The 16,980-nt window shown below is 36.8% G+C and overlaps 1 protein-coding gene across 1 annotated transcript in view; it reads left to right on the top strand.

Moving 5' to 3' along the window:
- CC2D2B (coiled-coil and C2 domain containing 2B) overlaps positions 1-16,980 on the top strand; it is a gene marked incomplete at both ends in the record, with an annotated part of 91,851 nt that overhangs the window by 44,037 nt on the left and 30,834 nt on the right. The window contains 6 exons of the mRNA XM_082674100.1: positions 200-338; positions 1,480-1,683; positions 7,285-7,377; positions 10,648-10,739; positions 15,228-15,398; positions 16,877-16,973. Of these exons, the coding sequence (XP_082530226.1) occupies positions 200-338; positions 1,480-1,683; positions 7,285-7,377; positions 10,648-10,739; positions 15,228-15,398; positions 16,877-16,973 (796 nt within the window). The remainder of the gene's footprint in view (positions 1-199; positions 339-1,479; positions 1,684-7,284; positions 7,378-10,647; positions 10,740-15,227; positions 15,399-16,876; positions 16,974-16,980) is intronic.

The raw sequence follows: 16,980 nt of genomic DNA on the forward strand, positions 1-16,980 counted from the left end.
GCTATGATATAGTTAGAAAGTGAGAAGAACCACTTCTTCTCACTTTTTTTAGATATCACATCTAAACCTTCTATTTTATCCTTAAACACAGGATAAGCTTTATCTTTAAATACCTGGAATGGGTAGGTTTTACCCCATATAACAGATTTATCACCTGCATATTATATAGAAGTTCACAAAATATTTTCCTTTATGTTAGTGTGTTTAGGGATGTAGATGCAAGAGGTGTTCCTGGAATTCCATGGCTAATTAATGCACAGAAGCTTTTTGAATGGGCAAATGAGGTCAGAATTGACCCAAATAATCCAGAATATTCTGATTTAATGGAATTTGTTATGGTAAGTTATAGCAAATATCTGTACTGTAAATATATTTTATTTCTTAAGCTCTACACTCATACTCCTCCACAGTTTGCAGTGTATTTTTCTAGGCATTAGGAGGCATTAAAAGTAAATCTGAGGACAGATAGAGTTTTCAGACAGTTTATAGTATTGTAAGGCAGTTAGAAATTCAGCAACTGAAATAATTACTACCTTAGGCCTGATGACTGGTACTCTGCCACTATTTAGCAGCCCTTGCCTGGTGCATCTTGCATCCAGGCTGACATCTATTGTACATCTACTGAATGCCCGCCATATTATTAAATGCTGAGGATTTTAAAGATGATTTATAGACACACTCCTTCCCTCAAAGACTCTATTATCTATTCACTTCTACTCCTCCTTACAGCCAACTGAACTGCTGTGTGTGCTCCAACAGGCTTTCTTCATACCTTTATTCATGTCGTTCCCTCTGTTTAGAAGCGCACCTATAGCAGCTGTCACCCACCCTGCAAGTCTGGGTAAATCCTTCCTTGGCAACCTCAGTTAGATATGGGCTTTTCTTCCCTTGCCGTCCTGTTAACTTTTTTTCTTTTTATAAACTCTTATGGCTCTAATACCATTCTGCCTTTTACCTTAGTTATTTGTGCATGTGCTTTATCTTTCCTTGTGGAACTACAACTAGTAAATCTTTGTCTCTCTTATGGCAGCTAGCACTTTTCCTTGCATGTACCATGTACTCACATTTACATTTATTGAATAAAGCAGTGCATGCATAGATTATTGCAATTAAGTTTCTTCAGATCAGAGCTTCTCAACTGATGTGCTGAATTGATTACATGTGTATGGAAATATTGAGCCTCTGTCGACTCATAGGGCAACCAGACACAAAAACTCTCATCTTTTAACCCGCTGTGCAGTACACATGTTTTCATTTTCTGTATAAATCATGACCAGGAAAAGGCTGAGAAACTGTATAGGCCAGATTCCGCATTTTTTTTTTTTTCAGATTTTCTGTACAGATTCAGTTGCTCCATTTCCTATTTCTATTGCAACTCTCATATCTCACAGTTAGGGGGAAAAACTGTTTTGAAATAATTCTTGAATTTCAAAAAATTAATATTTTAAGTAAAGACTTTACATTATTTGTGTTTTATAGTACATGAAACATAAAGAACAGGATATTCCAAAGTATTTTCGTCTCAAACAGTTGCAAGATGAATTTAACTTTGTTTCTGAAGAGGAAATGAAAAAGAGTAAACGTTTCCAGCTATTGCAACTTAGAAATGCAGGTCAATTAGATGTTTTCCTTCTGCCGCAAATGCCTCTCTATGACAGAGAGATTCCAGATTTACTCTTCCAGGTACTTGGTTTCTATTTGAATATAGTTTATTCTATGATAAGTTAACGTTTTGCTGCTTTAAATCTATCTTAATTTTTTTTAAACTGATAATCTGTAGACAACAATTTTCCCCTCTTAAAATTTTTTTAATTTAAGTATAGTTGATGAACAATATTTATATAAGTTTTACAGGTGTACAATATAGTGATTCACAACTTTTAAAGGTTATACTCCATTTATAGTTATTTATAAAATATTGGCTATATTCCCTGTGTTGTACAACATATCCTTGTAGCTTATTTTATATATGATGGTTTGTACCTCTTAATCTTCTACCCCTGTATTGCCCTTGCCCACTTCCCTCTCCCCACTTGTAACCACTAGTTTGTTCTTTATATCTGTGAGTCTCTTTTTTGTTGTTGTTATATTCAGTTGTTTGAAACAATATGTTTTGTTGGACATATTAGGCAACATGTTGGACATAGATAGGCAACAGTCATGTCCATGTTGATAATACTTTCTCTTTCACAATTAAGTCGAGCTTGTTACATGGGAATTTTTCTTTCTTGATTTTTTTGGGATCCCCTTTTCTTTAGGCATTAAAAATGTATAGCTCTCCCAAATTTCAGAAAGTCCTTAGCTTAATTTTGCAACTTAATTGTCCCAACAACCTATTTCACAGCCAGACTCTTTTAAGTATATTATAAATTTATGTAAATATTGTGGGTTTTATTGTAAAATATATCACCAATTTAATAGCAACTTTGGGGGATAATGGAGAGAGGCACTACCACATTAAACTTACACTTGATTATAAAGCACATCTCAATTTCAGAAACTTTAAAATGTGGGGAAAAAAGAAAGAAAGAAAAGTTCATCTTATGCTGTGTAGTGATGGCGCGCTGGAGCCTGCTGGCACCAGCTGGTAAGAGCCTGTTGTGTGCATCTCTTCCCCGCTCCTCCTTCAGTGATTTCATGTTGGTTGCTTTAAATGTATTGCTGGGAGAATGTCTACACCATAAATCAACAAATGCTGCAAATTGGGGCTTCCCCTCCCACTCCCAGAGAACTGGCTGTTAAACATTTACCAGCACTCCACTAGGCTTAAAAGAATGGAATTATAAGAGCTAATTCCTGTAGAAAAAAACAATTGTACTAATCCTAACACTTGTGCTTGCAAAGAGATGGTTCAAGAAGGAAGAAACCAATGTTCCATCTCTGAAGAAAATGCCTGTGTAGTAGAATTACCACTGTAGGGTGATGTCAGCCAACTTAAAGATAGCAGATGCTGATGAAGGATATTGAGGTTTATACATCTTATGAGTCAGAAAGAGTGAATGCCTTATACTAAAATTGGTTATAACAGGTTTATTAACTTTGGTGAATTATTATCAATTGATAAAAAACGGATAAACTTTTTGATATTTGATTTCATTCGATTCTGGACTGAAGGGAAGTAGCAGCAAGCCACTTAATATTAAAAATAGTAAAAGTTACTTATAAAAAGGTTTATGTTTTTTCTTGTTGTTGCCACTCAGCCATCCTTTAGCTGTTATACCCTAATATAGAGGAGACACAAACAAAACTATACAGGACTCATTACATTTAAAACTCAAGTAATAGTGGGAAGACGCTCATGGCTGAACCAAGTGGATTGTCTGAGAATCTCTTTTGGTGTGGCTCAGAGGTGAAAGAGGAAATGCAAGTCAATGATTTTTCAATGATAATATCATGGCACCACCAGTTAGCACATATGACTATAATAGTCATAGGATTTGCAGATTATTCATTATTTTCACAAACATGGGTGAGTAGAAATATATGTATTCACAAACAGACCAATTGATATTTGGCTTTGGAAAGCATTGCTCAACTTTTAATTGTGATTCATCTGTTTTGAGACCTTAGGAATTTCAGTTAGTAAACTGCAGTGGGAAGCCCTTGGCTTAGAATGGCTGAAAAGTTATTCAGTTTCCTCCTGCTTCTCTCAATGATTGAATTCAATTCTACAGTTCCGTAAACTACTGTGGGCAAAGCACAGTGCTCAGCATAATTGAGGATATAACTTCATAAAAAAGGAAGAATTTCTGCTTCTGAAACTAGGGGCTTTGCTGACTTTCCTTATCTTATACAAAGTATTGAGAGAACACAAAAAGAGGGAAAGCAACCCAACTCATTTTCTGAGGTTGATGACCTTCATGCCAAAATTGGGCAAAGAAAGCAAAACATGATCATTTTAGGTCAATTTCACTTATGAGCATAGATGTGAAATTACTAATAAAATTTTAACAAATCAAAAAGCAATATATTATGTATAAATATATAATTATACACCATAATCTAGTAGGGTTTATTTCCAGATAACAGAGCTAAGCTAATCTAATCAAGGAATCTATTAATATAATTTACCACATTAACAGAGTTAAGGAAGGAAAAAATATGCTCCTTTTAAATGCCCAAGGGACTTCCCCGATGGTCCAATGGTTAAGATTTCGCCTTCCAATGCAGGGGGTGTGGGTTCCATCCCTGGTCGGGGAGCTAAGATCCCACATGCCTGGAGACATCTTCAGCCTGTCCCCCTCCTCCTCCTCTTCCCTCCCTCTTACTCCCCCCTCTCCTCCCCCTTGTCCTCCTCCTCTAATTTGTTTACAAGAAGTATGAGGAATAAAGGAACAAGTTAAATGACACCACAAAGAAACAATCAGACAAATTTGGAATGTGGGCCAACTGGCTAGCAAGTACAACTGTTTCTCTCTGTTGCATTTTGATCTCTTTAAAAAGTCATCATTTTTAGACCTAAATAGACATTTCTTCAAAGACATACAGATGGCCAACAGGCACATGAAAAGATGCTCAATATTGCTAATTATTAGAAAAACGCAAATCAGAACTACAGTGAGGCACCTCCTCACACTAGTCAGAATGGGCATCATCAAAAAGTCTACAAATTAAATAAATGCTGGAGAGGGTATGGAGAAAAGGGAACCCTCCTACACTGTTGGTGGGAATGTAAATTGGTGTAGTCACTATGGAGAACAGTATGGAGGTTCTTTAAAAACTAAAAATAGAGTTACCATGTGATCCAGCAATCTCACTCCTGGGCATACATCCAGAGAAAACTCTAATTCGAAAAGATACATGCACCCCAATGTTCATAGCAGCACCATTTACAATAGCCAAGACATGGAAGCAGCTTGAGTGTACATTGAGAGATGAATGGATAAAAAAGATGTGGTATATGTATACAATGGAATATTACTCAGCCATAAAAAGAATGAAATAATGCCACTTACAGCAACATGGTTGGACCTAGAGATTATTATACTAAGTGAAGTAAGTCAGAAAGAGAAAAACAAATACCATATGATATCACCTTCAATTTAGGAAATGCATTACAAAGTCTTAAAAAGAGAGCTGTGCAATTATGTGCTCATACACATACGTCCCTTGATGATATTAGGTTTGCTAGGAATTTCCAGGCTGGAATCAGTAGCAATTTTCTAGAATTTTGTAAAGCCATCATTTGGCTGTCTCATGTAAAGCTTGTTCTCAATAAAATAAGACGAAAGAAAAAAATATCATATGATACCACTTATATGTGGAATGTAAAAAAATGATACAAATGAACTTATTTAGAAAACAGAAACAGACTCATAGACATAGAAAACAAATTTATGATTACCAAAAGGGAAAGGGGGTGGGGGAGGGATAAATTAGGAGTTTGGGCTTAGCAGATACAAACTACTATATATAGAATAAATAAACAACAAGGGTGTACTCTATAGCACAGTGAACTTTATCCATATCTTTCTTGTAATAACCTATAATGGGAAAAAAATCTGAAAAGTATATATTATATATGTGGAGATATACAATATATATATAGTGAAAAAACAGCAATTGGTGAAAAAACAGCAATTGGTGAAATTTAGATATTGGACTATTATGTAATATTGATAATTGAATAGTAGATATATTGGAAAATTGTTAGTTTTGTTGTCTGTGATTATGGCACTGTGGTTGTGTCCTTAGTTTTTGGAGATTCATGCTGAAGTATTTATTTAGGAATGAAGTGTCATGGTGTCTGTAATTTATACTTTGAGATATTTAGCCAAAAAAAAGAAAACAAAAGCAACAGATTAAGCAAATATGGCAAAATATTAATTACTTAATCTAAAAGGTAGGTACATAGATTTTAACATTCTTTCTAATTTTCTGTATGTTTGAAAAACTTGAGGAAAAATTAAAAACAAAAAATAAATAGCATTCTATACACCAACAAAAACTCACTAAAAATGTAACTTAAGAAAGATACACCCTACAGTAGCAATAAAAACTCTTAGATTCATAGGAATATATTGAACAAAACACGTACAAAAACTTGATGGAGAAAATTATAAAACATTTTTGAATGGTGTAAAATTAGATTCAGACCTCACAAAAGAAATAAATACTATGTGTAATGAAGATTACACATGAAATGCAAAACTTTAAATGTATATCTTAATCTTGGGCAGGAAAATCTTTCTTAAACAAAATACAAAAAGTATAAATTATAAAGAAATAGATTAATAAACTTGATAATATTAAAGTTTAAACCCCACAGATTAGGAAAAGATATTTTCAAATTATATATTAATTAATAAAAATTAGTATCCAGAGTATTTAAGTAACTCCTATAAATTAATACTTTTAAAATAAATAAAGTGATATGAAATAGTAATATAATATATCCCTAGGTAAAATGTTACTTGTCAACAGGATTAATTTCAAGATTTCTTGTGGATAATTAGAAAAACAAATAAATTACTTTCAGATAATTTATCTACTTAAGGTAAGAGATACTTCATAATTTTTGTGTCATCTTTAATGCTCTCTATAATGTAAAATGATTTCAGTGTGCAGTTAGGAACGTATCCCACAAATGCAGCTATAACAGATGCAATTTATTCTAAATTATATAGATGAAGCATCCTGACAAATAATCTTAGACCCACTGCTGGATGTTAAGTTAAAGTTATTGATTATGGCCAGCATATTTTGACTACTTACTGTATGCCATGCACTTTATAGATATTGTTTCAGTTAAATCTCACAGCAATCCTGTGACATATTAATAACAGTAATATTATAATTATTACAAAAGAGGAAACTGAGGTCTGCAGTAGTTAATCATCTTTTTCCCAAACCACAAAGTTAATAAATGGCCGGGCCAACGTGAATCCAGGACTATGGCCTCCAAATCCCACTCTCTTGACCCTTATACTCTACCACTTTCCATTTCTTTTGTTTCTAGTGATTACCAGGTAAATGCATGCATGAAGAATTGTTCTCAATCGTCTTTACATTTTCTTATAATTTTCTCAATCGCAAATTTTTTCTCAATCATTACTCAGTTTTAAAAGATGAATGGACCTCCTCCTAGAAGCAAACAAAATATGTGTTCTTAGCTAATTCTCATTGGGAGAATCTAAAAGAAGTATTCTCTCCTCTCAATTCCAGAGTGTTGCCAATATCTCCTACACATGAACTGAAATGAGTAGTTAATACTTTATTGCAGTGTATCATATCTAAACTCTGTTACCTTCAAGAAGTGAAACTAATTTAATTCTCTGTTTATAGGAATATGAAAGTCAGATAGAGAAGGATATGTCCATTTCAGATATGAATTCTATTACCGCACAAAGGATTAATTCTGCCAATTTTCTGAAAAAGGTAACAACAACAGAATAGTTTTATCAATATGTTTGAATTTACTTTTGTGAAAACTGGTCTGCTGGATGCACAGTACTATACTCTTCCCAGAGAGTCAGATGGACAGACTTACTTACTCATCACCTCTTTCTGATCACCGAGAGGTTTTCTGTTCTATTCAGACTTCCTTTTCAGAGTTAGTTACTGACCATCTGTAAATGTACACTGTTGATGTACATTGTTGATGCAGCAGTTACTTCAATTGACAGCAAACTCATTATTAAAGCATATCCCACTCTTTCTATTTACAAATGAACGTTAAAGACTTCCCATCTCTTTTTGACCCTAAAAGTTCATTTTGGGAAGTATGCCAGCATTTTGCCAGAATCCCTAGTTTTATTAATAACTCATAATGCCGTACACCAGAGCAGTTCACGGGACAAAGGGAGGAGCCACTAGGAGACAGAACACCGTAACAAAGCCTAAACCAGGTTTGAGGTGGAGTCCCTCACTGAATTTCACCCCTGATTTCTTTCCACTGACCCCTCATCGCTCCAGTGACTATATGTATAGATCCATCATGCCCAGCACAGTGCTCTTCACTCAGAAAATGTTGAGAAACGCTTGAACAATTAATGAAGTAAGGGATAAAATTGCAGGCTGAGGAGGTTTCTAAGACTTCTGCAAGAGTAGAATCTATAGGCTTTGCTACAGGGCACCAGAGCAGCCTTTTAGGGTAACTTGAAAAGAAGCAGAGAGCCATGGGAAGATCTAAGAGGTACACACAATTCCCTCGTGGAGACAGGAGAGAAGCAACCTTGTGTGACTAGAAAAGCCCTAGGCAGGTGTGTGAAGACCTGTTCTGACCATCCTGTTTGTCTTTGGGCAGGTAATCTATGCACTGAGTCCTGCCTTATTGTTCTATAAAAACAGACAATAAAAATGCCTGCCTTGCTTTACTTCTGAAGTAAGGGGCAAATAAGATAGAACCTCAAGGTCTATGCTAGTTTGTACTCTGTTCCTATGGAAGTGTGGTGGAAATGCAGACCACTATAGCTATTGTAGCCTGAAAGAGCACTCTTTATTGCTGGCAGACGTTTTTTTCCACTCACTCTTGCCCCTCCTACACCTTCTTCATTAGCTCCATATATATTTTTTTAAGTTGAGATGTGATTTAATAATGATATTTGCGTCTTAGGAAATAAAGAGGTGTTCTTACTCATAAGAAAAGAGAGGGCTTCCCTGGTGGTGCAGTGGTTGAGAGTCCGCCTGCCGATGCAGGGGACACGGGTTCGTGCCCCGGTCCGGGAGGATCCCACATGCCGCTGAGCGGCTGGGCCCGTGACCCGTGAGCCGTGGTCGCTGAGCCTGCGCATCTGGAGCCTGTGTTCCACAACGGGAGAAGCCACAACAGTGAGAGGCCCGCGTACCACAAAAAAAAAAAAAGGAAAGAGAATACATATCCTTCTTATGCCTTCTGAGAACAATTCTTCATGCATGCATTTATGCCTTCTCTTTTTTTGGTGTATGAGGAAGCCCAGAAGGGAGGGCAGCAAAAGATCAGGAATGTGGTAAGAGAGCAAGTGTCTGAGGATTCTTGCCTTCATATAGGAATCCTGGGAAGGAGCTTTAAGAACATTGTGTGATTGGGTTTCACCTCCTTGTGAAGACTTCTTTGCTATCTCAGGATAGTTTAAAACTACAAGTTTAAGGGATAATTACTTTAATTACAGGTACTGGAATCCTGCTTTGACACTGGAGGCCTAATAGGGCCATGGTGTCTAAATCCTGCTGTGGGAGGGACTGTGAGTTACATGCATTACACTTCCTGCTGTGTTACTGGGGTCAGTGGTGGCTGAGGCCGGGATTGGAGCAGTAAAGTCCCGGCAGTCTCAAGGATTGCTAGATAAAGTTTTGCTGAAATATTTGCATCTAAGAGGCCAGTGCTTCTCCGCAACCTGTCCCTTTCATTAATTTACTCAATAAATACTTATTGGACACCTGCTATGAATCAGTCATTATACTAGACATTGGAATTACAGCAGTAAACAAAATAGATTAAAATTCCTGGCCTCCTAGAGGAGGTCGTTCTGGTGGGGGAAGTCAGATAATGAACAGAACATTAGTATGTTAGAAAGTGATATGTGCCATGACAAGTGAAGTAGGAAGAGAGGACAGGAGTGTGTATGGGGGTGGGGGGGTCAGGTGTGATTTTAGATAAGGGAAAGCCTTCCTTAGATCAAGGAAAGCCCTCGAGATGCTAACGCTTCAGCAAAAGACCTGAAGTGAACTGAAGGAGCTAGCCATGGAGGTTTTTTGGGAGAAGAACATTCCAGGCTAATGGAACCACATGTGAAAACTGTGAGGAAGGAATATGCGTGGCCTTTGGGAGGAACGGCAAGGAGCTCAGTCTGTGTGATAGCAAGGGAGCAAGGGAGAGGGAGAGAGAAAGAGAGAAAGACAGAGAGAGAAAGCACAAGTGAGAAGGCTCAAGCACACTGATGGGGTCAGAGGGAGGAGGGCTGTGGTTCACCTTCAAAGGAAACAATTTGTTCCCCACATGGCAGGGTAATTCTTAGGAATTATAATTTCCCATTCTCCTATCACCCCATTTTCCTATCGAATTTAAGCAGATCATTAGGCTTTAGGTTACATTATCTTTGGGATGATTTGTGGCAGGACAGAAAGAAAATTGCCTCCAGACACACTTCTTCCTGGTTTCATTTCTGAAAGTCTAAATCTGTTGTGAAGCATGGGGTTAGGGGAGAAAGGGAGGGATTTCCTCAGACTAAAAAGAAGAATTTCAGAGTCCTTGGAGGAACCAAGGTCTGTGGGTTCTGCAAGGTGCAAGGGCTTAGGGGATTGGCTCTGTTCAAGCACTAAATATCTTACCAAGCTGACAGAATGAGAGCTTAAGGTCAGAATAGGATGGACTCAAAGGAAATACAGAAATGTGACCACATTTCCTTGTGAATCAAGATTTGTGTGTGTACAAGTGACTGTTGTAGAAACACATTCACAGGATAATCATCTCCTTTGGTGAAGATTCGTTCTGTCCACATATACTGAGAGTTAGGTGGAAAAAGAGATGAGAGGGACATTAATGAGAGCATTAGGAGTGATTTTAATAATGGTAGCAAACAGAACCATACTTTCACTTACCTAATTCCCCTTTCCATTTATTGCTTGAAAAAATTAGGAGTAAAAAATAGTGACACCAGTAGCATCGTATATACTTAATCTTAAAATATAAACTGTGCATTTCTTTAAATTCTAAAAATTTTTTTGTAGATGAGAAGGTCAATAATGAAAAGAATTGCCAAAGTTAGCAAATTTAACTTATCAGATATTGTGGCTGATTATGAAGAAATTGTATCTACAAGGTACATCTAAAATTATTATTATTTAAGTACAAAATATAAAGCTATAAGATAATACCTTCAAAGTCCTCTAATAAGTTCTGTATTTTTATATTAATTAAGTTAATGTCAAAATGCAATTACAAAGCATAAAATGAAATACAGTGACTTAATTTTTTTTGTCATTTTAAAATTGTATTTTGGACATAACTATATGATTTGTATTTTCAATTGTATAATATTTTAGATTTTAACCCTCTCCTTATTGATACTTTTTAGGGCAAGAAAGAAAAGAAAAAAAAAAAAGAAATACCTTTGTCCCAAATTAGTTTTGCCCTAAGATTTCCCTGTCCCGAGACTGCTACTGGAAGAGTCATTGCTGGTAGCACCACACACTAAACCTGTAATCTCTCCCTTTCAAAACGGAATCCTCAGCCATATAAGGGCTCTGTGATCCACAGGCAGCAGTTGGGGGAGCCTTTGGCTGAAGTAACTCAGTTCTCATACTGTCCTATCTGGGAAACTTAAGGGTGGGAGCAGGAATTAGGGATGCTGCGTTTGGGAAAACCACCCTGGGGCCACTTGCAGATTCTTAGTATTAATAATAAGGTTTTAATTGGTGTAGGATGCTGAAGTCTATTGTTTTTGAGGGGGGTGTTCTATTCTAAAATATACCTTGAAGTAATTCTTTCATGGGCACATTTTTTAAATGAAAACTTACTTTTAAAAAATTTTTACTGGGGTAGGGACTTCCCTGGTGGTGCAGTGGTTAAGAATCCGCCTGCCAATGCAGGGGACACAGGTTAGAGCCCTGGTCCGGGAAGATCCCACATGCCGCGGAGCAACTAAGCCCAGCTGCTACAACTACTGAGACCACACGCCACAGCTACTGAAGCCTGTGCGCCTAGGGCCTGTGCTCTGCAACAAGAGAAGCCACTGCAATGAGGAGCCCACGCACTGTAAGAAGAGTAGCCACTGCTCACCGCAACTAGAGAAAGCCCATGTGCAGCAACGAAGACCCAACACAGCCAAAAATAAATAAATTTTTAAAAATAAAATTTTTACTGGGGTAGAGTTGATTTACAATGTTGTGTTAGTTGCAGGTGTCCAGCAAAGGGAATCTGTTATACATATACATATGTCGACTCTTTTTTAGACTCTTTTCCCATATAGGCCATTACAGAGTGTTGAGTAGAGTTCTCTGTGCTATACAGTAGGTCCTTATTAGCTATCTATTTTGTATATAGTAGTGTGTGTGTGTCAATGATGAAAATTTATTTTTTTAAACTTTTTGGTTTTTATTGGAGTATAGTTGATTAACAATGTTGTGTTAGTTTCAGGTGTACAACAAAGTGATTCAGTTATACATATACATGTATCTATTCTTTTTCAAATTCTTTTCCCAGTCAGATTGTTACAGAATATTGAGCAAAAGTTCCCTGTGCTATACAATAGGTCCTTGTTGGTTATCCATTTTAAATATAGCAGTGTGTACATGTCAATCCCAAACTCCCTAACTATGCCTCCTCCCCTCCCTTCCCCCAGGTAACCATAAGTTCGTTCTCTAAGTCTGTGAGTCTGTTTCTGTTTTGTAAATAAGTTTATTTGTATCTTTTTTTTTAGATTCTGCATATAAGTGATATCATATGATAGTTCTATTTCTCTGTCTCACTTCACACAGTATGACAATCTCTGGGTCCATCCATGTTACTGCAATGGCATTATTTCATTCTTTTTAATGGCTAATATTCCATTGTATATATGTACCACATCTTCTTTAACCATTCTTCTGTCAGTGGATGTTTAGGTTGCTTCCATGTCTTGGCTATTGTAAACAGCACTGCAATGAACATTGGGATGAATGTATCCTTTTGGACCATGTTTTTCTCCAGGTGTGTGCCCAGGAGTTGGGTTGCAGGTTTATATGGTAGCTCTATTTTTAGTTTCTTAAGGAACCTCCATACCATTCTCCATAGTGGCTGCACCAATTTACATTTCCACCAACAGTGTAGGAGGGTTCCCTTCTCTCCACACCCTCTCCAGCGTTTATTGCTTATGGATTTTTTGATGATAGCCATTCTGACTGGTGTGAGGTGATATCTCATTGAGGTTTTGATTTGCATTTCTCTAATAATTAGCAATATTGAACATCTTTTTTTTAAATTAATTTTTATTGGAGTATAGTTGCTTTACAATTTTGCGTTAGTTTCTACTGTACAGCAAAATGAATTGGCTATACATATACATATATCCCATCTTTTTTGGATTTCCTTCCCATTTAGGTCACCACAGTGCATTAAGTAGAGTTCCCTGTGCTATACAGCATATTCTTATTAGTTATCTATTTTATACATAGTATCAATAGTGTGTTTGTGTCAATCCCAATCTCCCAATTCCTCCCACTCCTGCTTTCCCCCTTGGTATCCATAGTTTCTTCTCTACATCTGTGTCTCTATTTCTGCTTTGCAAATAAGATCATCCATACCATTTTTCTAGATTCCACATATACGTGTTAATATATGATATTTGTTTCTCTCTTTTGACTTAACTTCACTCTGTATGACACTCTCTAGGTCCATCCACATCTCTACAAATAACCCAATTTTGTTCCTTTTTATGGCTGAGTAATATTCCATTGTATATATGTACCACATCTTCTTTATCCATTCCTCTGTTGATGGACATTTAGGTTGCTTCCATGTCCTGGCTATTGTAAATAGTGCTGCTGTGAACATTGGGGTGCATGTGTATTTTTGAATTATGGTTTTCTCAGGGTATATGCCCAGTAGTGGGATTGCTAGGTCATATGGTAGTTCTATTTTTAGTTTTTTAAGGAACCTCCATACTGTTTTCCATAGTGACACTATCAATTTACATTCCCACCAACAGTGCAAGAGGGTTCCCTTTTCTCCACACCCTTTCCAGCATTTATTGTTTGTGGATTTTTTTTTTTAAGTAAATAAATTATTTATTTATTTTTGGCTGCATTGGGTCTTCGTTGCTGTGCACGGGCTGTCTCTAGTTGGGGCGAGCAGGGGCTACTCTTTGTTGTGGTACGCAGGCTTCTCATTGCAGTGGCTTCCCTTGTTGCAGAGCACAGGCTCTAGGCATGTGGACTTCAGTAGTTGTGGCTCGTGGGCTCTAGAGTGCAGGCTCAGTAGTTGTGGCACACAGGCTTAGCTGCTCCGCGGCATGTGGCATCTTCCCAGCCCAGGGCTCGAACGTGTGTCCCCTGCATTGGCAGGCAGATTCTTAACCACTGTGCCACCAGGGAAGCCCATTTGTGGATTTTTTGATGATAGCCATTCTGACTGATGTGAGGTGATATCTCATTGTAGTTTTGATTTGCATTTCTTTAATAATTAGTGTTGTTGAACATCTTTTCATGTGCCTCTTGGCCATCTGTATGTCTTCTTTGCAGAAATGTCTATTTAGGTATGCTGCCCATTTTTTGATTGGGTTGTTTGTTTTGATGATATTAAGCCACATGAGCTGTTTGTAAATTTTGGAGACTAATCCCTTGTCAGTCACATTATTTGCAAATATTTTCTCCCATTCTGTGGGTTGTCTTTTCATATTGTTTATGGTTTCCTTTGCTGTGCAAAAGCTTTTGAGTTTAATTAGGCCCCATTTGTTTATGTGTGTTTTTATTTCCATTACTCTGGGAGATGGATTGAAAAAGATATTGCTGTGATTTATGTCAGAGAGTGTTCTGCCTGTGTTTTCCTCTAAGAGTTTTATAGTGTCTGGTCTCATATTGAGGTCTTTAATCCATTTTGAGTTTATTTTTGTGCATGGTGTTAAAGAATGCTCCACTTTCATTTTTTTTACATGTAGCTGTCCAGTTTTCTCAGCACAGTTTGTTGAAGAGACTTTCTTTCCTCCATTTTATAGTCTTGCCTTCTTTGTCATATTTATAGATTAATTGACCATAGGTGTGTGGGTTTATTTCTGGGCTTTCTATCCTGTTCCATTGATCTATATTTCTACTTTTGTGCCAGTACCATACTGTTTTGATGACTATAGCTTTGTAGTATAGTCTGAAGTCTGTGTTTTATTTTCAGTCTTTGGAGGAAAATAGGTGTGACCATAAAGCTATAATTGCATAGATTTGTGCTGCCAGGGTTGGGAGCACATATAACTAACTCCTATTCAGAACCATGTAGAAAAGTTGAGTATCTAACCACTTTCAAGAGAACGATTCCTAAAAAATGAATAATCCTTTGATGTAACGTCATGTTTCATGGAATTACCTCTCCACGCCCTTGTTTCTTCTTGGACCATACACCCAAATTACGTGGAGCAATCACATTCTCTCTTAACATAGCATCTCTTCTATGCCCAGAAAAAGATTCTTTCCTTGGGTCTAAGACAACTCTGTCTCCCCTCCACAATGGAGAGAACATGGTTCAGAATAATGGCCTTATTTATAATAGTTAATTTAAAAAATTGATATATTTCAAATTTTAAGTTATCTTGTATCTGTGTGATTGATCATTTTTTACTCTTTAGCCAGTTGACACGTGCAGTTTGTAAGCTTCTTGAACGACGAAGAAAGTTAAAGCCTCAGAGGCAAGAAAGGAAAAAAGTGGCAGCACAGACTATCTGTGACGGAGATATTAAGATTCTTGTCAGAATATTGAGGGCTTATAATATTCCTACAAGGAAAGCAATAGTTAATAGGTAAGGCAATTGAGCCAATTTTTGGAGTTGCAAAAGATGTCTTAAATGTAAATTTCTATACTGTCTTCTTAATAAAACTTTGCACTTGGGGCTTCCCTGGTGGCGCAGCTGTTGAGAGTCCGCTTGCCGATGCAGGGGACACGGGTTCGTGCCCCGGTCCGGGAAGATCCCACATGCCGCGGAGCGACTGGGCCCATGAGCCATGGCCGCGGACCCTGCGCGTCCAGAGCCTGTGCTCTGCAACGGGAGAGGCCACAACAGTGAGAGGCCCTCGTAAAAAAAAAACAAAAAACAAAACAAACAAACAAACAAAACAAAAAAAAAACTTTGCAGTTTATTAATGTTCAATATACAGAAACTAAATGAAAGTTGAAATCTTCATTTGGATAGTCAAACTTACTGTCATTGCTGTGTATTACAAATTTTCAGAAGTTTGAGATGCCCGAAGTACCTTTAACATGTATATTTTTGGGTGCTATATCAAATAAATACCTTCTGTCCCTATTCCCTATTGTGAAAACTTAAGCTGCTATTGCTAATTACACTGTTTCCTGCCACTGTCCCCTCACAGTATTGGAAGTATATAGACTACAGGAGAGAGTAAGCTCCATTTTGGATTTATCATTTTAGGTGACTTCTACAAAAATCAAATCTTACCTATCTCTTCTGCAGGCACTCAGTGTGTTTTATTTGCGTTTCTTGGGCAGAGGATATGTAGGGTCAGAGTGGCCAAATTAAGGCATCATGAATATTAAATACTCATGAATATTTAGTATAACCCGAATTTCAAGTGTTTCATATATTTAATCTCATGTATAATTTATGTATTGTGAATATTTAGTGCCCAGGTACCTCAGGAATACTGATCAGCCCTCTCTGTCTACATTTAACACTTATGTGCTCTACTTGCTTATTTTATGTTTACCACATCCCATGAACTCTACATATGCAAAACAAATATTTTGCTTACTAGCTACGAATCTATAGTTAAAACCTCTTAAAGGTTTTGCCTGTGTTTTATATTATAAAATATGACTTTATTTATGATAGAATTGATATTCTCAAAACAAATGCACATTTCAAGGCTGTTTTGTGAAATAAGGACATTATAAAATTACCACCATTTTCTATAATAATCAATTTGTAAAAGAAAGAATATTGTAACACCAAAAATAGGAAGAATATAGTCTCAAAGTATTACTTGCTCTATTTTTTTCCTTTTGCTGAGGGTCAGTGAAAACTCTGTCACAGACTGGTTCCAATCCATAGTTCAGCATTTAGGAGCTACCCTTTCAGAGTAGTGATTGTCACGTATTTATCTCTAACCACCTATGTTATGAAGATCCAAAGCAAACTCTATAAGATCCAGGGTAGCTGACTTACATACCTCTATAAGCATAAGCAAAAAGCCAGCTACTCCCACCAAAACTAATATTAAAATTAATTAAAGTGCCTATCTCTATATTGTTTTTCAGAAGAGCCTTGGATATGCCTACTTATTTGATATCATCCATGTCTCGCCTCAGACATAAAGAAACAATCAAATCCGTAACCTCAGATGAGATCTTAAATGAGGTAAGTA

This window comes from Grampus griseus (genome assembly GCF_964374135.1).
Source record: "Grampus griseus genome assembly, chromosome: 16".
Classification (NCBI taxonomy): domain Eukaryota; kingdom Metazoa; phylum Chordata; class Mammalia; order Artiodactyla; family Delphinidae; genus Grampus; species Grampus griseus.